Here is a 26,770-nt window from a genome sequence, read left to right as displayed (position 1 = left end):
CCACTCTCCTAACTGTCGCTCAGAACATTACCTCTCAGTCCCAGCGCCTGCCCAGGCTTTGGATGACCTACCACTAGCTCAGGAGCTGGGAGAGCTACTTGAGGGCCAAGTGAAAGCCTCATTTTGTGATTCAGGCACCAGCCAAATATAGTTTCATGAGGAAAACTCAGTTGCCTGTGGCTTTGTTTTTGTTTTTGAGTGCTTTGAAAATCTTGCTGCCTCTCCCGCTTCTGATTTGCAAGACACTGGAGAGGAAATCAGCTTGGTTATCTGAGCATCCTCTAGTGCCTCTCAGCTCTGCGTGAAGACTGCTTTCCTCAGAGGAGTCCAAACTTTATCAAAAAGAGAAATATTTCCTTTTCTCTTCACAATGTAAATATCTTTTTCTGTTATTATATAAGTAATAGATGCTCATTGTAAAAATTCATACTATTCAGAGTGTGTTTCCCAACTCTGCTGGGTCAGAGATGATCATATGAACAGTTTATAGTGTATCTTTCCAGTCTCGGGAAGTGTGTGTGTGTGTGTGTGTGTGTGTGTGTGGATGTAGGTACAACATTAATGTGATCTTGCTCAATGTTATTTTCTAATGTTAGTTTTTAAATTTAAAAGTGTGTAAAAGTGAACTCTCCACATCAATCCATATATATCTGCCTTTTCCTGTGCCAAAGTTAATTTAACCATTCCCCTGCTGATGGATATTTAAACTGTTTAAAATTTTTTTGTAGTTACAAACAATGAACGGTGTAATGAACTTCCTTATGCATGTATCTTTGCCTATTTGTATGGATAGGTTTGTGGGATACATTTCTAAAAATGTAACTGTTGGGGCTAAAGTAAGACACATTTTGAATTCTGATAGACGCTGCTAAATTGCCACCAACCCGGCAAAAGTTTATGCCCCCGTGAGGGTGTCCCAGGACTGATACTAGGCAAGTAGGCACAGTGCTTAGGACTCACGATAGTTTTAGGGGCCATAAACACATTTTAATTTTTTAAAGCAGGAGAAAAAAGTGAATGTAATAATGAATATGTAATAGATAATGACTCCGGAAAGGATTATACTCATCTTTGTACCAATGCACTCATAACATACAATTTTTAGTATTTTTTGGAGGAAGGGGCCCATGAACACAAACATGTGTAGGGTCCATGCAGGTCATTCTGTGGCCCTGGATTCTCTATTACCTATCTCTTCACAGCCTTGCAATTCTCAGACTTACCTTTTTCATCTTTGCCAGTCTTTTTGGTTTTTACTTGCAGTTCTTTGGTTATTTGTGAGGTATCATCTCCTAAGTTTATTGACCATATGAATTGCCTATTGATGTTCTTTTCTGTCTCTCTCTTTGTTTTAGAGACAAGATCTTGCTCTGTTGGCCAGGCTGGAGTGTAGTGGCACAATCTAGCTCACTGCAGCCTTGAACTTTTGGGCTACAGAAATCCTCCCATTTCAGCCATCTGAGTAGCTGGGACGACAAGCACATGTCACCATGCCTGGCTAATTTTTTTTTTTTTTTTTTTTTAGAAATGGGATCTCACTATGTTGCCCAGGCTGGTCTCAAACTCCTGGACTCAAGCAATCAATCCTTCCACCTTGGTCTCCAAAAACATTGAGATTACAGTTGTAAGTCATTGTGCCTGGGCTTTTCTCATCTTCTTACTGGGTTGCCCATTTTTCTTTGTTAAAGTTCTTCTTACAGTATAGTAAATATCACAAATATTATACTTAAACTTTAGCATTTTGGCCAGGCGCAGTGGCTCACGCCTGTAATCCCAGCGCTTTGGGAGGCCAAGTTGGGAGGATCACGAGGTCAGGAGATCGAGACCATCTTGGCTAACACGGTGAAATCCCGTCTCTTCTAAAAATACGAAAAAAAAAATTAGCTGGGCATGGTGGCAGGCGCCTGTAGTCCCAGCTACTCAGGAGGCTGAGGCAGGAGAATGGCGTGAACCTGGGAGGCGGAGCTTGCAGTGAACTGAGATCGCATCACTGCACTCCAGCCTGGGCGACAGAGTGAGACTCTGTCTCAAAAAAAAAAAATTGCGTTTAATATTTGTAGTGGTATCTAAAGTGCTCCTGTACCCCAAATCTGCCAAGCATTTTTTTTTGAGACAGAGTTTTGCTCTTGTTGCCCAGGCTGGAGTGCAATGATGCAATCTCGGCTCACTGCAACCTCCGCCTCCCGGGTTCAAACGATTCTCCTGCCTCAGCCTCCCGAGTAGCTGGGATTACAGGCACCCATAACCATGCCCCGGCTAATTTTTGTATTTTTAGTAGAGATGGGGTTTTGCCATGTTGGCCAGGCTGGTCTCCCACTCCTGACTTCAGGTGATCTGCCTGCCTTGGCCTCCCAAAGTACTGGGATTTACAAGCATGAGCCACCGGCCCTGGCCAAAGCAGTTCTTATATGGTGTCATTCTTGCAAAGATTTACACAAATATTCCTGTATTTTCTTGTAGAATATCTATGGCTATTACTACTCATGATAATATCTTTAGTTCATCTGGCATACATGTTTGTATAAGATGTGAAATAGCTATTAAACTCCATTTTGTTTTCCAAGTACATAGCTAATTTTTCCCACACCATGGGACAATAATTTGAAATTTCACCTTTATCAAATATTAAATTATCCTTTGTACATCAGTCTGTTTCTTGAATCTCTTCCAACTCATTGATCTGTTTATCTATTGGCACACTATTACCACAGTTTTCATTAAAAAGCTCTATAATCTTTTGATTCCTGATAAAAGTAAATCATCCCTTCCACCATAAACCTCCTCCTTCTAATTTTTTTCTTGATTATTCTCACACCTTTACTCTTTCTGATAAACTTTGGACTTACATTTGCAAGTACTGAAAAAAAAAATCCCAATGAATTTTGTAAAATTTGGAGATTAATTTGAGGAGAAAGGACATCTTTCCCACACTGCATCTGCTTCTCCAAGACCTGGCATTTTGTTCAGACCTTCTATTTATGCCTTTCCCGCTTGGCCTTCAGCTTGCCCGAGGCTTTGCTGTCTCAGCAGTGTCCTTCTCAAGCCCCTTCGTGACTCTGTGCAACAGAACGCAGCAGCAGGGGCTTGCCTGAGACTTCATGTTACCCAGAAGGTTAATAGGGGCCTTTTGCTTTGCAGTTTTTTGTCCATTTAGTAGCGACTTTCTTTTTTTTTTGAGACGGACTTTCACTGTGTCACCCAGGCTGGAGTGCAGTGGTGCGATCTCAGCTCACTGCAACCTCCGCCTTCCGGGTTCAAGTGATTCTTCTGCCTCAGCCCCCGGAGTAGCTGGGACTACAGGTGTGCACCATCACGCCTAGCTAATTTTTGTATTTTTAGTAGAGATGGGGTTTCACTGTGTTGGCCAGGCTGGTCTCGAACTCCTGACCTCATGATTCACCCACTTGGCCTCTCAGAATGTTGGAATTACAGTTGTGAGCCACCGTGCCCGGCCTAGTAGTAGTTTCTTAAGAACTGTGTTCAGGCTGGAAGGCACTGTGGCAAAGCCCACTGCCATCTCATATCTGGATTTCTGGTCTCTGCCTCACTTTGGCTTAGTGTGGCCCATTCTCCACACTACCTAGAGTAACCTTTCTTTCTAGGAGATCTCCATGGGTCCCTGCTGAGAAACCTTCCTTGATTCCCCATTGTATTAGTTTCCTGTTGCTGCTGTTACAGATTGCCACAAACCGAATGACTTAAAACAACACACATTTATGATCTTACAGTTCTGGAGGTCATAAGCCTAAAACCAATCTCACTAGGCTAAAATCCAGGTTCTGGCAGGGCTGGTTCCTTCCTGGAGGCTGTAGGGGAAAAGCCATTTCTTTGCCTTTTCCAGCTTCTAGAGGCCACCTGCGTTCCTTGGCTCATGGCCCCCTTCTTCCATCTTCAAAGATAACAATTGTATCGCTCTGACCTCTGCTTCTGTTGTCACATCTCCTTCTCTGACTCTGCTCCTCCTGCTGCCTTGTTATACCTATGATCATAAAAATCCTTGTGATTTGATTGGACCAACCCAGATAATCTAGGATCATCTCCCCATCCCAAAGTCCTTAATCACATCTGCAACGTTCCTTTTGACATGCAAGGTAACATAGACAAGGGTTCCAAAAATTAGGACGTGGATATCACTGGGGGACTCCTATTCTGAAAAATCATACCCATGGCTTTCAGGATGAAGTCCAGACTCCCTAACTCGGCTTGCCAGCCTCTCAGAGGCATGCCCACTACTTCTCCATGTAACCTCATTCCACTCTCCCCTTCAAACTCCCTGCTCCAGGTACATTTCTGGAACTTGCCATCCCTGCTTTCTCTAGTCCTGGTCCAGGCTGGTTCCTTGCCTGGAAAACCTCTCCCCACCTCTTCACTTGACTAATCCCTACTCACTTCCAGCCATGGCTTAACCTTCAGTTTCTCTAGAACCTTTTGACAACCTCTTCTACTCCCTGCAAGTTCCTCCAGATTTCCTTCAGGGCTCTCAAGACTTCCTCCAATGTTCCTGGTCTGCTCATATTGCCCTCTTTTCTTTTTTTTTGAGACAGAGTCTCACTTTGTCACCCAGGCTGGAGTGCAGTGGCGCGATCTCGGTTCACTGCAAGCTCCGCCTCCCGGGTTCACGCCATTCTCCTGCCTTAGCCTCCGGGGTAGCTGGGACTACAGGCGCCCGCCACCGCGCCCGGCTAATTTTTGTATTTTTATTAGAGACAGGTTTCACCATGTTGACCAGGCTGGTCTGAACTCCCAACCTCAAGCGATCCGCCTGCCTCGTCCTCCCAAAGTTTTGGGATTACAGGCGTGAGCCACCATACCTGGCCTGTATCGCCTTTTATATGATTGTTTGATTATATTGTCTTCCAAAATGTAAGCTCTTGGAGGGCAGAGACAGCAAGGGCATCTTTATGCTTGGCACTCATTAAGTTTTTGCTGAATAAATTTTATTTAAAAATTAATTTCATAATACAATCAAATTATTTTACTCTGTGGGTTTCATCTTAAATGTTATCATTCATTTAACAAATATTTACTGAGCACCAACTTGGTAAGTATTGAGCTAAGGCAGTTAAAATTAAGAAGAAATCGCCTAACGACTATGAGGATGCTAAGGTTGTAGAGGTGTGATCATAAGGACTTGAAAAACAATTCTCCCCCTTTAGGAAATTGGACTTGGAGGTCAGCGAACCAATAGACTTTGGTTCTGGAGATCATCAACATCTGATTCGGAAAGCAGCAGATAAAAGCATCCAGTCCGAATCTGGTGAGCGCTACACACCTTCATCTTCAGCTGGGCCACAAGAAACTCGGGAGAAGCCACGGCCAAAGGGCACCGAGCAGTTGAATACCTATGTGGTAGAAATTTCAGATGACATCACTCCAGGTGATAGCAATGCAACTTTAGGCAATCCTTTCTCAGATGCATCTGTCCGCAGAGGTGAGAATAAAGAAATTACCTTTTTAGAAGAGAAGAGCACATGTTCTCTTAAAATGTTTCCACAGTGTAGATTGCCAGATATAATTTTGTTTTTAGTTTTTCTGAGTCCTGCTTTCTCGTAAAACATGATGTAGGACTGCTATAATTGACTGCTTCCAAGTTGTCCAGGGCATTCAGAAACTCATAAGAAACATATGGTGAATAACTTTTTTTTTTAAGGAAATATGAATTAGTCATGGATCATAAAATGTTTTTACTTGTATACAAGGTGATACCATAATATTGGCTTAAGTTTTAAAGCTTCCGCTCTGCCACCCTTAGGCCTTCTGAGGGCCTGGACAACTTGCAGGTGGACTGCGAACTTTGAATCCTGTTGGTCTCCCTGTGGCCCTCACCACTCCTTTCCTGTGGCTGGAAAGCTGCCTTTTGGAGCTCTAGCCTTTGAGGTAGGAGAAGGAAAAGGCAAACAGCCAAAGGCAAAGTAGAGCCAAGAGAGGGCTGCAGGTATCCTGAGAGTTGACCAAGCCAGTCTTCTTTTCAGAGGAATTTCTAGAAACCACACCCAGAGTTTTGAATGCCACATCATTGACCCACCTGTATCACATGGCCACCTCTATCTGGAGTTGTTCAGCTGAGCCCACTGGCTGTCTCTGTGATCAATACCAGGCCGACACAGGGTGTTGTGCAAGGGCAATGTTATTGCATTTTGTCCTTACAACAACCCTACAAACACAGAAGTTGTATTGCCATTTTACAGGTGAGAAAATGAGGCTTAAGGAGTCCAATTGAATTAGTCTTTCAGGTCTAATTGAAAAATATGTAGAGCCTCCTTGCCAGTGTAAGAGTCAGTTATTTATATCTGCCTCTCCTGGAGGGTAGAGGCTGGCCTTTGTCCAGCTAAAAAAAATTATATAGTATATGAAAAGATGTAAGTGCTGTGGAGAAAAGGAAAAGTATAGCAGGGTAATGGATTGAGTTATGGGGTTTGTCATTTTTTAAAGCAGCATTATGGAGATCTAATTTGCAAATCATAAAAATCCCTTTTCAGTGTACAATTCACTGGTGTTTTGTATATTTGGAGTTGATAATCATCAACATGATCAATTTTAGAACATTTTCATCACCTCAAACAGAAACCCATACCCAGACTAGGCGCAGTGGCTCATGCCTGTAATCCCAGAACTTTGGGAGGCCGAGGCAGGTAGATCACTTGAGATCAGGAGTTCAAAACCAACCTGGGAAGCATGGTGAAACACCATCTTTACCAAAGGAAAAAAAAAAAAGGAAAGAAACCCATACCCATTGGCAGTTACTCCCATCCTCCCTCTCTCAAACCCCTGCCACTACTAATCTACTTTCAGACCTCTCTATGAATCCATTTTGAACATTTCATGTAAATGGAATCATACAACATGTGGTCTTTTGTGATTTCCTTTCACTTAATGTTTTCGAGGTTCTCCCATGTTGTAGCATGTGTCAGTATTTCATTCCTTTTATGAATGGGCCATATACAATTCCATTGCCTGAATAGAAAACCTTTGTTTATACATTTATCAGTTGACAGACAATTAGATTGTTTCCACCTTTGGGTTATTTTGAATAATGCTGCAGTCAACATTCATATTCAAGTTTTTGTGTAGACATAGGTTTTCATTTCTCTTGGGTGGATACCCAGGAATTGCTGAACCATAGGATAACTCTGTTTCACATTTTGATGAACTGCCAAACTTTTCCAAAGTGGCTGCACCATTTTACATTCCAAGCAGCAATGTATGAGGGCTCCTGTTTCTCTGCATCCTTGTCAACACTTGTTATTGTCTGTCTTTTTGGTTATAGCCATTCTAGCGACGGTGAAGTGTTATCTCATTGTACTTTTGACTTACATTTCATTAGCAAATTTTCTCTTATACTTATTGGTCGTTCATATATCTTCTTTGGAGGAATGTCTATTCAAATCCTTTGTCCACTTAAAGAAAGCAACAACCATTTTATTATCTCTCATAATTCTGTGGGTTGACTCAGTTGGTCAACTCTTATATTGGTCTTGAATTGGGAGCTCTCATTCATTTATAGTGAGATGGTAGGTGAGCTGCTATGGCCATTATGACTCCACGTTATGGCTTGTGGTTGGTGTTAGTTGGGGATCCAAATTCATCCTTTTGTAGGTGTATATCCAGCTTCCCAGCACCATTTGTCAAAATAATTATTCTTTCTTCATTGAATTTTCCTGGCATATTTGTTAAAAATCAATTGACCATAAATAGAAAGGTTTGTTTCTGAACTGTCACCTCAATTCCATTGATCTCTATGTCTATTCTTGTGAGCCTGGGCCACATTTAATATATTCCCCCACAGTCCCTGCTACATAGCAGATGACAAATTAATGTGAGCTAAATGAATATTTTCATGTAGGCAGCATGCACTTGGGAATATATGCTCTGCTATTTTTATTAAGATAGCTTAGATCCACTGCTTTGTTGTCATACTTCCTATGCATAGAAACTGCCCAGCAAAAGGATAGTTGACAATCCTATAAGTTAATTTTAAGCAGCATTACTTCTTTTTTTTCCTTTGAAACTGGGATAAAGCCACACAAAAGGCAAATTGCCATTGCCAGTGCTATATTCAGAGGGCCCAGGATGTAAGCAGAAAGAGGTGCCCATGTGCTGTGCCTTGTATGTTGGCCTGTCATTCCTTTGGAACTCTTTGGCCTCATGTACAGTTCACCAAGTTATCTATTTATGCATCAGGAAGCAGAAGAGAAGAGAGTTACTACAGGCAGGTAGGCTGGAGAGGAAAGTGGCAGAAAAGCTCCACAAACTCTCTGCAGCCCAAATCCATCTCCAAGGAGACATCCCCTCTCCCCACAGTCCTGAAGCGCTGCTGCTCTCTGGTGCAGGGAGGTAGTTTCTCTGGATCCCTAATGATGGGCCTGTGACACGGTGAGGCTTTCAAATCATGTTTGATCCTAAGGAGGATGGGGTGTGCATGACAAGGAATTAAATTCCTGAGTTCGTCTTGAAAAATCTGAACTTTGGCCGGGCGTGATGTCTCATGCCTGTAATCCCAGCATTTTGGGAGGTTGAGGCAGGTAGATCACCTGAGATCAGGAGTTTGAGACCAGCCTGGGCAACATGGCGAAACCCCATCTCTACCTAGAAAATACAAAAAAAAAAAAAAAAAAAATTAGCTGGGAGTGGTGGTGATCTTAGCTATTCAGGAGGCTGAGGCAAGAGAATCGCTTGAACCCGGGAGGTGGAGGTTGCAGTGAGCTGAAATCGTGCCACTCCACTCTGGCCTGGGCAACACAGTGAAACTCTGTTCCAAATAAAAAAGAAAGAAAGAAAGAAAAAAGAGAAAATTCTGGAGCTCCCATGGATAAAACAATCAGATCTCCAATAAAACACCTCTAGCCAACCATCTGGATTGAGTGTGCTCTAAAAGTTCTATAGAGCTGCATTTTTGTTGTTATTCCATTTGCTGACTGTAAACTAGCACTGCCTTTCTCATCCTAAAAAAAAAAAGCAAAACAAAAAAAAAAAAGAAAATAATAATAATCCTTTCATTAAATGTCAAAAATAAGTCATTACATTTATGTAGTTACTTTTGACTATTTTGTCATAAAAATAATGTTTCTGTCTCCTCAGCTTTCATTATCAAAGTGTTCCTCCTCCTGTCAGCTCAGCTGTTGCTCACTGCGGTAATTACCAGTGTGTTTATTTTCTGGTAAGTCTTTATGACTGATGTAGAATTAAGTGTTAGGTTGTTCACATTAATTCTTATTGAATCAGCTTAATTTAATTTTGATCATTTAAAAACAGTTTGTCTCTTTTTGTTTTTCTGAGGCAACTCCTAGACCAAGGTGGTAGTAGATTTCTAGAATTTTACTTTCACTTCCTAACCGAAGCAAAAAAGCTTTTTTTAAACTCTTATTTTGGACACTGCTTTCTTTTTTATTTTCTCCTGAGCTGTTTCCACAGTTAATACTGGATAGAGAAGAAAAGGTGAGCCGGACGTGGGGGTTCATGTCTGTAATCCCAGCAATTTGGGAGTCTGAGTTTGGTGGATCACTTGAGGTCAGAAGTTCAAGACCAGACTGGCCAAAATGGCAAAACCCTGTCTTTACTAAAAATACAAAAATTAGCCAGGCATGGTGGTGGGTGCCTGTAACCCCAGCTACTCAGGAGGCTGAGTCAGGAGAATAGCTTGAACTTAGGAGGTGGAGGCTGTAATGAGCTAAGATTGAGCCACTGCACTCCAGCCTGGGCAACAGCGTGAGACTCTCTCTCAAGGAAAAAGAAAGGTGAGATTATGGAGACCTTGGAGGCTGGAACAGTGTTAAATCCAGAAATTATTTGAGGGGGCTGGGTGAGGTGATTCACACCTGTAATCCCAGCACTTTGGGAGGCTGAGGTGGGAGGATTGCTTGAGGCTAGGAGTTTAAGACCAACCTGGGCAACATAGTGAGAACCCCATCTCTACAAAAATAAAAATAAAAATTAGCCAGATGTGGTGGCACATGCCTGTAGTCCCAGCTATTCAGGAGGCTGAGACAAGAGGAACACTTGACCATGAGTTCAAGGCTGCAGTGAGCCACGATCATGCCACTGCACTCCAGCCTGGGCAACAGAGCAAGACCCTGTCTCTAAAAACAAAAGAAATAACTTATTTGAGGGACTATGATCTGTCACTGCTTAGACATATCCTATGAAAATCTATATTTATGAAACAAACAGATGAGAAGTTGATTTCTTTTGCTTTGCACACATATCAATCTCAGCATTTTAAAAATAAAAACCTTTATTAGGACATTTGCATTCATCCAAATTTTACTTATAACTTATTATGAATATATCTATTTTAAGAAAAAGAATGTTTCACTGTTTCATCCCCATCCATCATTATTCATCAGTTAGGGTTTCTTCCTTTCTTCTTATGATATCGTTTTACTTCTACTTAAATACATATTAGTTAGTGAAATATTTATTGTGTAAAACTGTGTTAAATTTTTTTTTAACCAGGGAGGCTTTAAAAGTTTGGGTGCTCAAAAACCCCTGGTTCATCTATGCAACCTTGTAAGTATCATTGGACTTAATACAATTTGTTTTTTCTACTGTCTATTGCCTGAGGTTCTTTTACTGTTCAAAATGAGGTACAAGGTATAGCATTCTTGAAATGATAAAATTATAGGGATAAAAAATAAACAAAGTAATGACTGTCAGGAGGCAGGGTTGAGTGTGTGGGTGTGGGTGTTACTATTGTCAGCCTAAATTAATGACAGACAGAGAGGCTTCCTGCAGAGTGTATTTGGAAGTGGCAGGGGCATTGCAAGGTGGGATACACAGGCCATGATGGATGATGGGGAGGTTGGAATAAGAGGAAGTCTTTAAAAGGCAAAGAGAAGTCTATGTAAATTATTTTGAAACAGAGATCATTGGCCACAGGGGCTTGTCACGGGAGCTGGTGCTAACTCATTGGTGGAGATAGCCATTACCAGGCAAGTGTTTTTGTCGAGCAGCTTGGCTGGAATGCTGCGATCTTGAGGAATTTTTTATGATATACCCTGTTATAGACATGTAGGCAGGACATGTAGGGACATGTGGGGCATATAGAAATTTCTTGTGGGTTTTTAAAAGGCCTTTGGGCTAGTTCTTATCTCAGATATACAGATCCCCTCCTTCATGGCCTCTGGCTCCATTCTGGGTGTGACCTAAGTGACTCCATCTTGGCATCGGTGACTTTCACACTCTACAGGGCTGGGGTAGTATAAGAGAGGTCTTTGTGCATGTTTTCTTGAAGGGATAGTTCTGAATCTTGATTGTGATAGTGCACATAGATTTGTGTCATAATTCGATGATACAGAATTATATATATATATATACTGTATCAATGTCAAATTACTGGTTTTGGTACTGTATTATAAATACATAAGATGTAACCACTGGGGGAAACTAAGTGAAGATTTCATTGGACCTCTTTATCTCTTTGCAAATTCCTGTGAATCTATAATCATTTTAAAATAAAAATATTTTAATGCCCATAAGTTATCTGTGGATGGAAATGAGAAAAGTTAACTTTAAAAGCTAAGAAGGCCGAGTGCAGTGGCTCACACCTGTAATCACAGCACTTTGGGAGGCCAAGGTGAGCGGATCACCTGAGGTCTGGAGTTTGTAGACCAGCCTGGCCAACATGGTGAAACCCCGTCTCTACTAAAAATACAAACATTAGCCGGGCTTGGTGGCAGGTGCCTGTAATCCCAGCTACTTGGGAGGCTGAGGCAGGAGAATCGCTTGAACCTGGGAGGTGGAGGTGCAGTGAGCCGAGATCGCGCCATTGCACTCCAGCCTCAGGGACAAGAGCGAGACTTCGTCTCCAAAAAAAAAAAAAAAAAAACAAACAAAAAAAACAAGTTAAGAAAACGCAAAAATAATAATTAACATTTTTGTTTATAATACTATGAGATAAGTAAGATCATAGTAATGCTATGATCTATATCTACATCTATTTATCTCTGTATAATATAATATGCTATGATATAGTCACTGAAAACAAATAACACGTGGTTTTAAATTATCCTCCAGCCCAGCATTTTTTGTGGTACTGATTATACTTGCTTGCTGTGGGAATCTCCGCCGTCAGGTGCCTGCAAATTACATTCTCCTGGGATTCTTTGTAAGTAAACCTTGTCAGCACCTGTTCTAGTTCACCTCTGAAATATATTTTTGTCGCGTTATTAAATTCTTTCATTTTATTATGGAAACTCTTCCTGTGGAATAATACAGATAGAAATTATGTGTGAAGCGTTCTCTTGGCGGAATTTAGTTTGTAATGAAGTAGTAAACTTATGAGATGGTATCACACCCTTTGAGCAGATTAGGGGATCTGGGGATCTGGGCGACTTCGTGCCGGCACATTTGCCTCTGATGAGGCCACCTGGGGGCGCGCACTCCCGAGCCTGGGTTACACTTCAGGAACAGTTAACCTGGCTATTGCCGGACCCCTCTCAGGCGCAAGTACATTTTGTTATGGAGAGTGGTTTCCACGTCTAGTTCACAAAGTCATGTGCAAGAAGTTTATATTTCTTTATTCTTGTAAAATGTATTTTATTTCTTCTTCAAATCCCACTGGGAGCAGAACCCATCTCTGAGCGAGGTTCTCCCTCATTTCCACAGCTTGCATCTCAGCTCACGAGGGCTTTTGCAGCACCGCAGAGTCAGGGGCTGAGAGGGCTCTCCTGATCCGCGGCCTGGTTCCCGGTCCCGGGTTCCGGGTTCCCCAGCGCCTCATTGTGGTGGCTTCCACTCACAAGGCCTCGCCACACCTGCCCATTTTCTGTCGTTGGTGCCACCCTGGACCACAGAACACTGGGTGGCTCCCTTTCTTGTAGCCAATTCCTTTCTGTGCTGCCCACAGGAACCCCAGGATCGTGCCAGCTCTCAGCAGGTACCTGAAGCTCCTAGATTTTTCTAAACCTGAATAGAACTCGAATTTCCACCAGTTTCCCCGCATTCCAACTCAGGGCTTAGCTGCCCAGAGGTCACAGGGCTCCTCCCCAGTGACCTGGCATCCTTCAGGAGTCAGGCGGAACAGTCAGGCCAAACCTCTTGCCTCCCGGGGGTGTGGCCTCTCTGAAGCTCACAGATAGTAACTCCGAGAGTGTTTGGGTCCTCTTACGAAAACCCAGAACCGTCTCAGTATGATTCAGGAGGGTGTCAGCAAACAGTTCTTTTTGGAGAATTCTCTCACCCTTGTCGCCCAGGCTGCAGTGCAATGGCACGATCTCGGCTCACTGCAACCTCCGCCTCCCGGGTTCAGGCGATTCTGCTGCCTCAGCCTCCCGAGTAGCTGAGATTATAGGTGCACGCCACCTCGCCCGGCTAATTTTTGTATTTTTAGTAGAGACGGGATTTCACCATGTTGGCTAGGCTGGTCTACGAACTCCTGACCTCAGGTGATCCGCCCGCCTTGGCCTCCCAAAGTGCTGGGATTACAGATGTGAGCCACTGCGCCTGGCCAGCAAACGATTCTTTTTTTGGGAAGGTTGGCATTTCTACCCAAGCAGTGTTGATCTTTCTTTCATGGGAAGATTTATTTGCCAATTGATTTATTCCCCATCTGATTCCAAATCAGACTTGAGGTGGCTTACAAAAATATCAATAATATAAAGATAAGATCAATTAATGGAAAAATCTGATGAAAGGAAAAATAGGGTAGAAAAAGTTAATGGTTAGATTCGTGGACAAAATGCGTCAAGTCCTATGCTCGTGTCTGGAGCCTAGGTTTGGTTCTGCGCCCCCTGGTGGTCAAAGCGAGCGGGAGCACGTGACCGTCGGTGAGACTCAGCACCAGTACTGTGTAGCGACCCTGGGGATTTACATACTGGGAGGAATAGCCGGCTCCTGAGGCTGGAGAAGACTAGCTGCCCGCTGTTCAGGTTTGGACATTTCCTCACCTGCCAGAGCATGGAGGAGCCTTCGTTAGCTGGTATGGGTACCCTGCTCACTGCCCAGGCCAGCAGTGGGGTGTCCCAGTTCCTGCGCTGACAGCAGAGATCACACTCAGAACGGGGCGGGGCTGGAAGCCAGACGGAGGCGGGAATCTGGGAGCCAAGACGGTGGGGAAGGGCGACAGGAGGGCGTGCTGGTTTCCCAGAAATGTTTGAGTTTTTTATTTAAACATTTTAAAGGGCCTTAACATTTATTACAAGAGACAAAAGTTATTGGTCTCCAAGGAAGCTCTCATCTCTGAGGTTTTGCTGTTTATCTCAAAGCAAGTAACGGCTTAAGAGATATTATACAGGGGTAAAGCATTTGTTATGTCTTCCAGACTTAACGTCATGTCCAAGGGTTAGAAGATATATAGGAAAAAGCCCATTTCAGAAAAGGAGTTGAGGGAAAAAAGGAAAACACATTCACTGACAACAGCTTTTGTCCCATAGAATTTTGGCCCCTTGAGCCCATGTTCTGAGCTCTTGAAGTCTTCAGACAGTTGTGACTTCCACGGCCTCTTCCTACTCTCCCTTCCGCTCTTTCCAAAACCGAAATCCGTTTTCCAGCTTGAAACCATTTCCTCTTCTCTCTCCCTGTCTCCTCTCAGTTGCTCCCAATTACACATACAGTCACACATCTACATACACAACACACAGTCACACATTTACACACACAACAGTCACACACACCCCACACCGCCTCACACCATTCACACCACACACCCTCCTCACACCACATACACACTCACACACACACCACACATTTACACACACCACTCATAGCACATACAGTCACACACACCATTTACACACACCACTCAGCACATACACACACAGTCACACACACACATTTACACACACCACTCATAGCACATACACACAGTCACACACACACCACACATTTACACACACCACTCATAGCACATACACACAGTCACACACACCACACATTTACACACACCACTCAACACATACACACACAGTCACACACACCACACATTTACACACACCACTCATAGCACATACACACAGTCACACACACCACACATTTACACACACCACTCAACACATACACACACAGTCACACACACCACACATTTACACATACTACTCATAGCACATACACACAGTCACACACACACCACACATTTACACACACAACAGTCACACACACTCCACACCGCCTCACACCATTCACACCACACCCTCCTCACACCACATACACACTCACACACACACCACACATTTACACACACCACTCATAGCACATATGCAGTCACACACACCACACATTTACACACACCACTCAGCACATACACACAGTCACACACACACCACACATTTACACACACCACTCATAGCACATACACACAGTCACACACACCACACATTTACACACACCACTCAGCACATACACACAGTCACACACACACCACACATTTACACACACCACTCATAGCACATACACACAGTCACACACACCACACATTTACACACACCACTCAGCACATACACACACACACCACACATTTACACACACTACTCATACCACATACACCACACACACATGCACGCTCACACACTTACACATATTACACAGACACAGAGGCACACACACCATACACACCTCACTCACAAACTCACACATACACCACCCACACCACACACATGCATACCTCCTTTATGTGCTGCTGGAGCTGGAGAAATAGGAAGCAACTGATCCAGTGTAAGAGGAAAAAAGTCATCTGGAGAGGAAGTTTGGAAGCGAGCACATTATTAAATATCATTTGTATGGAGACTAGATACACTGTTTTCCCTATAATGGAAATAGAGACAACCTACTTCATTAAGTTGTACAAGGTAGAGAATCAGGCGATTACCCACTGGGTTTGGAAATGCCAGACAGGTGACCCAGGACTTTGGGGACTCCACTTCTTTCCCAGCCTCTGCTCCCAGCCATCCTTGGCCAGCGGGAGTTCAAAGCCCTCTCTCGCAGGCCTCGTACTAGGATGTGCCTTCATTTTTACCCCTGGAGACTGGAGGAGTCTTTCCTGGCTCTGCCTGTGGACCAATGGGTCAGCCCAGTCTCTGGATTTGCCTCTGGCAGAGCAGCCTTGGGGCTGGGCATGCCTTTAGCCCTGTGGCCACTGCTCTGTCGTCCTCACGCCTTGGCAGGTCTGTGGGCCTGGGCACAACCTCAGTGCCTTTCTTGGTCTCATCCTCCAGCCTGACTGCCCACTGGCTCTCAGCCCCTACCCTTACCCACCTTTCCCCGCACCCCTGGCTCTATCTGCGTGATGACAGTCCTCCTAAGCCCGGGGCTGGCACCTGCAGGTGCAGCTCCACACTCTGCTCTGCCAGTATCTGCCCTCCAGCCCCATCTCCGGCACTGGGAAGACCTTGGTTCTCATCCCATGTCTGAGGTTGGAAGGCTGTCCCTCAGGTGCCGTGGAAAGTGTCTGTACCCAGAGTGTTATGAAGCTTAGATATCACATATCCTGTCCTGATGAAACATTGATACTGTGTGGGTGGCCCCCTTTGATGAATGACAATATGGTCTACAAATGAACCTTTTTACCTTGGTTTCTACATTCATAATTAATACATATTTAATTCACTGAGTATGTTAAAGTTACTACAGTGTTCAAAGAAATGTTTACTAATACTTTTCTCTTGTCCATCCTAGGGAGGATGTTACGGAAATATTGAATTCTCTTTATTCCCCATAGTCACCCTGTGGCTGTGTGTGCCAGGCTGTGCATATTCCCCCTTGCTCCCTAGACCCTGCTCGGAAGCACACCCCTCAAATCACCTCTTCTGAATTCTGGGCCTTGCCCCCATGCCTCGGGAAGCAGGCTTCTGATTTATTGTGAATTTTGTTTTTAGACAGCTCTTGAAGGTCTGCTGCTAGGAGCCATATCAGTGTGAGTCTTTGATACACATTTCCTTTGATTTGTGTGTGCTTTTCTTGGAATGTATGTGAACAATAATCACAGTCTCTGGTTTTAGTTTCTACAAGGCCGAGGAAGTGTTATGGGCAACAGCTGCAACCACTCTGGTGACACTAGCACTCACTTTGTTTGCTCTACAAACAAAAGTAGGTATTATTGAAGGGAGTGTGCCAGGTATGTCCCTTTGTCCCCGAAACATTTCCCTATGCCTCCCCCTGCTCTCTCAGTCCTGGAGGTCTCACCTTCAGGGCCCTCTTGCCTTTGGGCTTTCCATGGACTTTGGCCAATGGGGAGTCCCAGCTGGAGACAGAGGCAGGAAGGGAGAGGTACTGATTCCCATGGCTTCCTCCCAGTGACAAGTTCTTGTTCGGCTAGCGGTGTACCTTAGCAAGATTCACTGCCTATCACAAGATGGCTAACTCAACACACCTTCTGGGCTCCTGTAACTGCCCCCTCTCCTTTCCCCTTTTGGGCCTGGGACTGGTAACAGCTCTTTGGCTGGCTGCCAGCCTAGCTTACTGCACTACCCGTTCTGGTTGCCTGCAGACACTTCTGTGGATAGTTCCTTTACAAACAAACCCTCCTCAGATCATTCTATTTGAGTGTGTCATCTGTTCCTTGCTAGGGCGCTGACTGATACAGGGAATTTAAAAATTTAAAAGTTGTACAGTTTACCAGGCTCCAAAATGCCAAGATGTCCCAGAGGACATCTCATAATTCGAGATTATTTCAGTTGAACTGTGAGATGGCTCAGCCTCTGTCCAACCATAGGGTGTTCTTGAGATCTGATGCAGCATTTCCTGTGGCCCCTCCTTTCAGTCCTGGTCAGTTTCCTTTTGTAAAGAATGGGCTGGCCTTAGTCAGGTAAATAACTTACACAGAAGGGAGTGCATTTCCCAAGCTGTTTGGCAAACATCATAAGGAAGGTCTTATACACATGCTGAATTTTAGCCTTTTCCTGGTGGAAACAGAAGTGTCAGAGAGACAGAAGGATCTACTAGATATTTAGTCAAACTGTATCAAAAGTTAGAGATTCAACTTTAATTGATGATGAGATCAGTATTTGCCATCTTAAAGCTGGTCATTTGTAGATACCAGCCGATTTGTACACAGATAGGCTTCCTTGCAATGAGTAAGGTGGGCCACTGTTGAATGCACAGATTTCTTAAGCCATTTAAAATACTCTAAGATGGCTGGGTGCTGTAATCCCAGCACTTTGGGAGGCTGAGGCAGGCAGATCACAAGGTCAAGAGATCGAGACCATCCTGGCCAACATGGTGAAACCCCATCTGTACTAAAAATAAAAAAATTAGCTGGGTGTGGTGGCACACGCCTGTACTCCCAGCTACTCAGGAGTCTGAGGCAGGAGAATCACTTGAACGCAGGAGGCGGAGGTTGCAGTGAGCCGAGATCGTGCCATTGCACTCCAGCCTGGTGACAAAGCGAGACTCTATCTCAAAAAATCCTCTAAACTGCCAGAATACTTTTTTAAAAGCCCATTAGTATTTTAAGTCACGGGTAACCTATGACCTGGATTCAGGGGAGTGAATATTACATTGCAAAGTTTTTTTTTTAATTGTTTGTTTATTTATTTTTGAGACAGGGTCTTGCTCTGTCACCCAGGCTGGAGTGCAGTGGTACAGACATGGCTCATTGCAACCTCTACCTCCAGGGCTCAAGTGATCCTCCCATCTCAGCCTCCCAAGTAGCTGGGACTACAAGCATTTGCCACCACCCCCGGCTAATTTTTAAATATTTTATAGAGTAGGGGCCTCCCTATGTCGCCCAGGCTGGTCTTGAACTCCTAGGCTCAAGCGATGCTCCTGCCTCACCTCCAAAAGTGCTAGGATTACAGGCATGAGCCACTGTGCCCGGCCAGAAAGTATTTTAAAGATGGCATTGACGTTGGTGACTTTGAAAGGCAGCTGAACCCATGGTCAACCACATTTTTTCCCTTTGTTAAGTTATGTGTTGGGGATGGCAAAATTCAGTCCAACCACAACCCAAGGGATGCAGAGGAAATGTAGGAACACAATGAGTCTGAGTTTTTTCATGAACCCCAACTGTCGACTTAGCCGGGAGAAAATTAACTAAACGTCCATTTGGTTTAACTGTAATTGGATCTCACAGTTGAAGCAGTTCCTTTGGGCTGGGTGATAGTGTCATGTGGATACAAAATGCTCAGCTGTTCAGCCTCCCTGTCTGCCTGCCTTTCTCTCTAAAGTGGGGCTTGGGAATTTGGGATGTGGCTGTGGTTTGTGTGGGCTCTTGGCACTGGCCAGGAAGGGAACGGGGTGAGGTTGGGGTGTGGACGCTATGGCCCACCATTGTTCCTGGATGACGTCACCTGGATCCCAGAGTGACTGCATGCTCTGTGGGCCTCTGAAGCTGACAGCCCACCACAGGCGTGACTTGGAACCTGTTATCTCTTGGGCTTGGTCAGAGCTGACAGGGCTCCCCACCTGAATTTACCTCACCCCAGTTATCCTGCCTTAATGATGGGGGAAATGAAAGAATTAGGAAAATACTCTTGCAAGAAAATATACTGAATTACAGGCTCTTGTTTGTCTGCATAATCTAATTTTTTTAAGGCCAGAAGATAAATATCCTCTTTCTTAAGAAAACCTTAATCTCCTCAGGCTGATTTGGGTCACTGATTTATAAAGACAAAAACAAAAACCACATAAATGCATTTCCAAATTACAAAAGAATCATTAGCAGTAACTTCTGAAAGTTTAGTATATACTTTTGTTAAAATATATGCATATAAATGTGAAAAAGATAGCCAGTTAACACCTTGGTATGTTTCACTCCATTAATGTTTTCTATGTGCATGCTTTTGAACATATAAATGATTATATGATCATCCTATACCTTCAAATATGCATCCTACTCATTCAATGTATTTTTATTATGGGAAATTTCATATAAGTACAAAAATAGAAAAATATAATGAACCCCTAAGTACCCATTACCCAGTTTCCAAATATCAACTCATGGCTACTGGCATTTCACGCATACTTCTACCTTTTTCTCCCAGTCAATATAACACTTTTTATGTAGCATTTTTTAGTGGTTGGAGCTAATGTATTTTCATGGTTCTTGGAATTGATCAGGGTAAATTATTAGCAACGGGCCAGTTTCTTCTATGGGGTATAAGATGCATCTTTAAACATCCTAAAATGTCTTATAGATGATAACTGAGTTATTTATGCTGTTTATATTTCCTCAGTGGGATTTTACCTTGCTAAATGGAGTGCTGTTCGTTTTCTGCTTCGTGCTTTTAATCTATGGAATTATCTTAATCTTCGTGCGATCATATGTGAGTGAGATCTTACTGGGAAACCTCAGAGAATTGTTAAACATATAGATGAAGTGCTGGTTATGTTAGTCTGGGTCCTCTGAGAAGCAGACGTGGAGTTGGGGATAAGCGCGCAAAGATTTTAGTAGGAGAAATGCCTACGAAAGAAAAGGGGCAGGGAGCCAACAGCTGGGGGAGCTGTCAGACCATGAAGGCATATCAGGCCTCGAGTGAAGGAGAGGGAGGGGAGGCTGAGTGGGAGCACACAGCGTGGTCTGAGGGCGGCTCAGCAAGGCCATCAGGAAGTCCCAGAGCTAGTCAATCATCAGGGTGGTGACGTGTCTTCCAGGGAGGGCCCTGCTGCTCCCAGCAAGGACTGAGAAGGGGGAAGCATGGCCTAAGTGCAAACTGCAATAGGTTGCACAGCACAGCAGCTGTGCTTGTGGTCAGTTCCATTCTCCTCCTGCTAAATGAAGGTTTGTGAGACAGATCCTAGTGGCCCCCACAGTGGTTGTTAGGAAGTACCATGGGCAGAAACTCTGGCATGTGAACATTGAGCCACAACCCTAGACAGTTGTTCTTCTCCAAGAGGGTCTTGAGGTGAGCCTACTCATGAGGGCAGGCCAGATTCCTTCTCCTATATTTGGGTGCTGCTCGTTTGAAGTACCAGGAGTGGAAAGAAAGACTTGTTTGGGCCTTCCTGATAGCAGCCTAGAGGAGGCTCCTTATTTTCCAATTCTAGCTTTTTTTTCCTTTAATGTATTCATTGAATTCTTACTAGATATTGGACATAGGCCTATGTGTTTTTCACAAAACATCACATTAAATTCTGACAACATTCCTGAAAAGTACATAGCTCATCTATTTTATAGATGAGAAAACAGACTCAGAGAAATTTAATAATTCATCTATATCCCACAGGGAGTGAGTGGCCAGGGTGGCACTGAGGCCAGGTCAGGGCGACTCGAGTGACCATGCTCTTCCCACCTCATTGCACAGTCCATGGACTGACTCTGAAGGGCTGTAGAGACCGAGAGGTGTGATGTGGCCTGGTGCTGGCAATCAGTCAGTGGCTCCTGTGTGGAGGCCAAATCCACTGAGAGCTGGTCTGGGGCCTGGGACCCTTTTGACTAAAACCTTAAGGCCAACTTGGTCCCAATGCTGAACCAAGGAGTTTCTTGGGCGACAAGTGAACTAGTTACACGATCTTTAGACATACACAGAATCAACAGTTCTTGGTGTTATGAATGACCCCATAGGCTTCGAGCTAGGAAGGTGGCACCTGCACTTTAGAGATAAACTCAAAGGCATCACAAAGATGGGCCTTAAAAGGCCCCAGTTCTCCACTTATTAATGGCAGCAGAGATATTGGTAGTAATAATGCAAATATTAGGTGGGTTCCATAAGTCTTTACAGTATAACTTAGGTGCAGTTAAAAAACTCTTTCCCACAAGATAGATAGATCTTAGTTCCCATTCTAAATTTTCTGTCACAAACATCTACAGTCTTGCATATGTGTTTAAATGGAAGGCTTTGTTGGAGCCATTCCCTACGTCTACATGCTTGTTGGACTTTGGCAATTTTGAAACCTTTGGATTCCAGTGATCAGGTGTTTTCTTGCTATTAGCTCAGTCTGGAAATACTGTGTCTCCCAGACTGTATCACTGGCTTCTGATTGTCTTCACCAAGAAACTATCCTTGGTGAAAGCTGGCAGTGCTTTGCCCACCCCTCTCAGAACCAGCTCTCTCATCCTGAAGAACTCTTCAGGATGCTGGTGCACTCATCACCTGAGCAGTATATACTGTATCCAATATGTAGCCTTTTTTCAGATTTTGTACTCCATTTTTTAATCCTCTTCTCCAATAGAACCAAGTCATTTGGCATTTAGACTAGTTCCATTTCTGACTGGGGCTGTTTGTGTTGCAAGGAACAGATACCACTCGGACTAGCTTAAGGCAAAGAGCCAGAGAAACTCATAGACCTCCTAGGTGGGAAGAAGAACTGGGATTCCGAGGAATGAAAACCCTGCCTTCCTCTCTGTGGCTGAGTTGACTAGCCACCTCTGCTTATAGCAGTAATAGTGCCAGCACGCGCTAAAGATACAACAGCCTCTGCTACTTGGTTCCCTCTATCCTGAGAATTGATTTCCAGCTGGCTTAGTGCATCTGTCTAAGCCCACTGACATATCAGAAGTCCCTGATCAGTCATCAGACTCACTGTTTTTGGAGCTGGGGTCTTCCACTGCTTGTCAATCAGCTCTAGCTAGGATGTGTGAAGGTCACTATGACCCCAAAGCTTCCTGTTCCTTGAACTGAGGGGAGAGGGCAGATTCTCTAGAAGGACTATGTATGTGGATGGGGCACAAAGTGAAATACGTCTAATACATTCTACTTGCCCTACCATGCATGAGACATTTAGCATGTACTTGGTGAATATTATTTGGCATGTGCAAGCTTAGTTTTTATTTGCTTGCTCATTGGAATTGAGTGGGTGCTGTTGACTAAAGAATGCTATCATGGACTTTAGGGACTTAGGGGAAGGTTGGGAGGAGTGTGAGGGTAAAAAGGCTACATATTGGATACAGTATATACTGCTCAGGTGACGAGTGCCCCAAAATCTCAGTAATCACCACTGAGGAACTTACCCATGTAACCAAAAAGCGCCTCTTCCCCAAAAGCTATTGAAATAAAATAAAATTTACTTTTAAAAACAGAAAAGATGAATTCCCCCACAGATTCAGCTTTCTTGATATCGGTTCCTTATCTGGCAGCGGTGACCTAAGTGACCTCTTTCATTATTCCAAATCTTTTTCTTCATATACAACCGTATCCTTTCTCTTTGCAGTGGCTGCATCTATTGTATGCTGGACTCGGAACTGTGCTCTTCTCATTCGTAAGTCCATTGCTCCATCTCTTTGGTAAAGAATGTGATATGTGCAATGACAAGCCCTTGTGCTAGGCCTGGAGTCACATGGGGTTAGGAATTCACTGGAAACTCTTCAGCTCCTTTTTAAAGGATCATATTTGAAACCATTACCCTCTGGAGAGCCAGATGGTCTTCCCAATCCATGAAAACATCACTTTTGTTGAAAGAGTGAATATTTCAGAAAAGAATAAAGAATTATTTATAAGCTTTGAAACTTAGTGTAGCAGGGGTGTGGTTTCTTTTTTGTTTGTCCCTCCAGACCAGTTTCTATTCTTTCACAATAGAAACTTCTCCTAGAGAACTGGTGGAGGTCACTGATAATGTATCTGAGAATGTCTTTCCTTCCATTTAGTCCCATCTCTTGCTGTCGTATCTTTAAAACTATTTTAAGGAATGTTTTATTTAAAAAGTAATACATGCACACATTTTAAAATTCAAACAACATAGAAGATTATAAAATGAAAATTAAAGTCCCTCTCTTATCCCCTATCTCTAGAAGGAACAACTGTTAGCAGTTTCTTGGAATCCTTTTAGAATTTCTTTACACATAGGCACCATTTCTTACACAAACTTAGCTATACTATGTATAATGTTCTGCCTTTGCTTTTTCACTTAAAAATAATGGCCTCCACATATTAGCAGACCTGGGTCCAACTAATTTTTTTTCAAGGGCTGCATGGAATTCCATTTCATGCTTTTATCATATCACATCTTTCAGGGTTTTGTTGTTTTTGTTTGTTTGCGACAGGGTCTTGCTCTGTCACCCAGGCTGGTGTGCAGTGGCATGATCATGGCTCACAACAGCCCCATCTCCTGGGTTCAAGCAATCCTCCTAGCTCAGCCTCCCCAGTAGCTGGGCCTACAGGCACATGCCACCACATCTGGCTGGTTGCATTTTTATTTTTAGTAAAGACAAGGTCCTGCTACGTTGCCCAGGCTAATCTCAAACTCCTGAGCTCAAGTAATCCTATCTGCCTTGGCACCTCCCAAAGTGCCGAAATTATAGGCATGAGCCACTGTGCCCAGCTGAGATTTTATTTTTTAATATTATTTATTTTCAAAATTTCCAAACATATCGAGAATGTATTGATACATATTCAGAAGGATCAAGAATGGTGTAATAAACCCCACATATTATCATTAGGCTTAAACATTATCCACATTTTGCTTCATTTTTATTTTGTTGGAATTGTGTTATATCCTTCAAATGTTAGAAAAATTCACACCAGGAGGTTAAGGTTAAGCATATATATTTCAGATGAGATCGGGTGTGTTTAGGGTGGTATGGGTGGAGACAAGGTTAAGCATATACATTTCAGTTTTCTCATTTCTTTTCCTATTTAAAGGGAAATTATTTGCATTCATTTTCCTTTATTCCTACACTCTCGGACCTTTTGTGTTGATGCTTGCTGTATTGATGCTTGCAAACAATATTTCCATGCAAAAGTATGTTGGTGTTTCTGTTTCCCGTTTGCAGGCAGAGTAAAAACGATTGTAGACTCAAAACAGGTCTTCCCTATGCCAAACAAATTGCTGGAAAAGAAAATTGAATTTTGGGGGATGCTTAACTCTCAGAGTTGGGGGGCATGCGGGTGAGGCAGGGTGCCTCATTCCCAAATGCTTACAGGAGTCTGAATCCTGGCTGGGGCTTCCCTGTGGGTTGGTTGTGTCCTGGGTGGTATCCTGAGCCCTGTTCCTCCTGGATGGGCGGGGCACCACTGGATCGAGCTCATCCCATGTTCCTGTCAAGCACATAACCTCTCCCGAGAAGCTGCAGTCCTAACCATCCCATGCATGTCTGTGAAATGATTGACAGTCATTATATCCCCTCTTATAAGAAGCAATAAATTAAAGTCAGAGATTTGGGGACGGAATGGAAAGAAAACCACTTCTGCAGAGAAACTGGGACTCCAGGGTGATAGATGGAGGCTAAGAGCAAAGCTGCATCCTCTGCCACTGGGTTCCCCCCCCCCCTTTTTTTATAAAGATGATGAATTTATCCCAGTTTGCCTGGGACTGAGGACTTTCCCAGAATATCAGAGTCTTGGGCAAATTGGAATAATTTGCCACCTTAGCTTTCCTTCCAAAGGTGCTGGAATGAGACATAGGGAGAAACGGGGGAGAAGGGATTCACAGCTGAGGTGAGGCACCTGTTTTTATAGAGTGCAAACTTGGGGACCCAGTGACCAACTGGGGCTGTAAGAATAACATATTCAGCCCAAAACAGACTTTTGACAATGTTTCTCCTGATGCTAAAATATTTTTTTTCAGATCATTTGGGACACTTATTTCATAGAAATGTACAATTTAAGTAGCTAATTCTTCCTTTTCTTCAAGTACTTGGTGATGGATGTGCAGCTCATGCTGGGAGGGCACCACCATTATTCCCTGGACCCTGAAGAATATGTTTTTGCTGCCCTGAACATCTACTTGGACATCATCAACCTTTTCATTTTTATTCTGCGTCTGATTGGACTGGGACGGTAGTCACACAACCAAGGCTGGCTCATGCGGAGAAGAGGAAGGAGGGATGCTGTGAAGTGTTGCCAGGCTCGGGCATGCAGAAGTCACCATTTCAGAAGCTCTTTTATTTTAAAAATATTTAAGAATACTTTTTTTTTTTTGTCCAATGAAACCTAGCATTGAGTAGATGATAGCTGTAGCTGTTATATTTTCAGTTCCATTGTCACGTAGCAAAACTTTCTGGGGACATTTCTAATTTGTATAGATTCAAAAGATAAGTATCATAATTACATACTTACAAACATTTGTAAGATGCCCATTCCTTTGTTGGAGTTTTCTGAACACTATTTAAAGCTGTAAACAACATATCTCCACATGAATACAATTGACTACAGAAACCTACATTTACTTCTTTCTCTTCTCTTGATTTGGACATTCTGTGGGAATATTCTGGCATCTGATATTTTTAAAGCGATAAACCAAAAGATAAATCGAAGAATTCTGCCTTTCTCTTGGATTCTAGAGTCAGGCTGGAGAGAGTAATAGCATCCATCTGGTGGAGTATAGAGAGCTTTAATCAAGTTCATGTACATGAAAGGCTCAGGACAGAGCGTTAGCTGCTATTGTCACCACCCACCCATGCTTCTGGGCTTACCTCAGAGACCACTTCCTCTGACTGTTGGAAAAATTAGCCTTCTTTGGAGTCCCAAGGTATTTTTAATTTAATTTTTATTTTTAATTGTGATAAAGTACACATAGCATAAAATTTGTCATCTTAGCCTTTTTTTTTTTTTTTTTTTTTTTTGCCTTGAGATGGAGTCTCACTCTGTCGCTCAGACTGGAGTGCAATGGCACAATCTTGGTTCTCGAACTCCCGACCTCGAGTGATCGCCCACCTTGGCCTCCCAAAGTGCTGGGATTACAGGCATGAGCCACCGTGTCTGGCCCATCTTAATTATTTTTAAGTGTACTGTTCAAATGTGTTAAGCGCAACCAATATCCAGAACTGTTGTTTTTTTTTTTTTTTTTTTTTTTTTGAGACAGGTTCTCACTCTGTCATCTAGGCCAGAGTGCAGTGGCACAATCATAACTCACTGCCTCAATCTCCTGGGCTCAAGTGATCCTCTTGCCTCAGCCTCCCAAGTAGCTGGGACTATAGGCACACACCACCGTGCCAGGCTTTGTGTGTGTGTGTGTGTGTGTGTATGTG

The 26,770-nt window shown here is 43.4% G+C and overlaps 1 protein-coding gene across 3 annotated transcripts; it reads left to right on the top strand.

The window, feature by feature from the left end:
- On the top strand, positions 1-25,962 carry LOC105475494 (protein lifeguard 1). 3 transcript variants are annotated; one of them, XM_011730805.2, is made up of 10 exons: positions 1-372; positions 5,157-5,431; positions 9,079-9,157; positions 10,453-10,506; positions 12,013-12,103; positions 16,806-16,843; positions 16,929-17,016; positions 20,103-20,192; positions 23,017-23,064; positions 25,435-25,962. In XM_011730805.2, coding segments are annotated over exons 1-10 (915 nt in total). In that variant the 5' UTR covers positions 1-370; the 3' UTR covers positions 25,585-25,962. The 3 variants fall into 3 exon arrangements, with proteins under 3 accessions (XP_011729107.2, XP_070950934.1, XP_070950935.1); XM_071094833.1 differs by having other exon boundaries at positions 20-372; positions 25,369-25,507; XM_071094834.1 differs by lacking the exons at positions 16,806-16,843; positions 16,929-17,016 and having other exon boundaries at positions 22-372.
- Positions 25,963-26,770: the final 808 nt, after the last annotated feature.

Source organism: Macaca nemestrina, chromosome 4, assembly GCF_043159975.1.
Source record: "Macaca nemestrina isolate mMacNem1 chromosome 4, mMacNem.hap1, whole genome shotgun sequence".
Lineage (NCBI taxonomy): Eukaryota > Metazoa > Chordata > Mammalia > Primates > Cercopithecidae > Macaca > Macaca nemestrina.
This window is presented reverse-complemented; position numbering and strand designations above follow the sequence as displayed.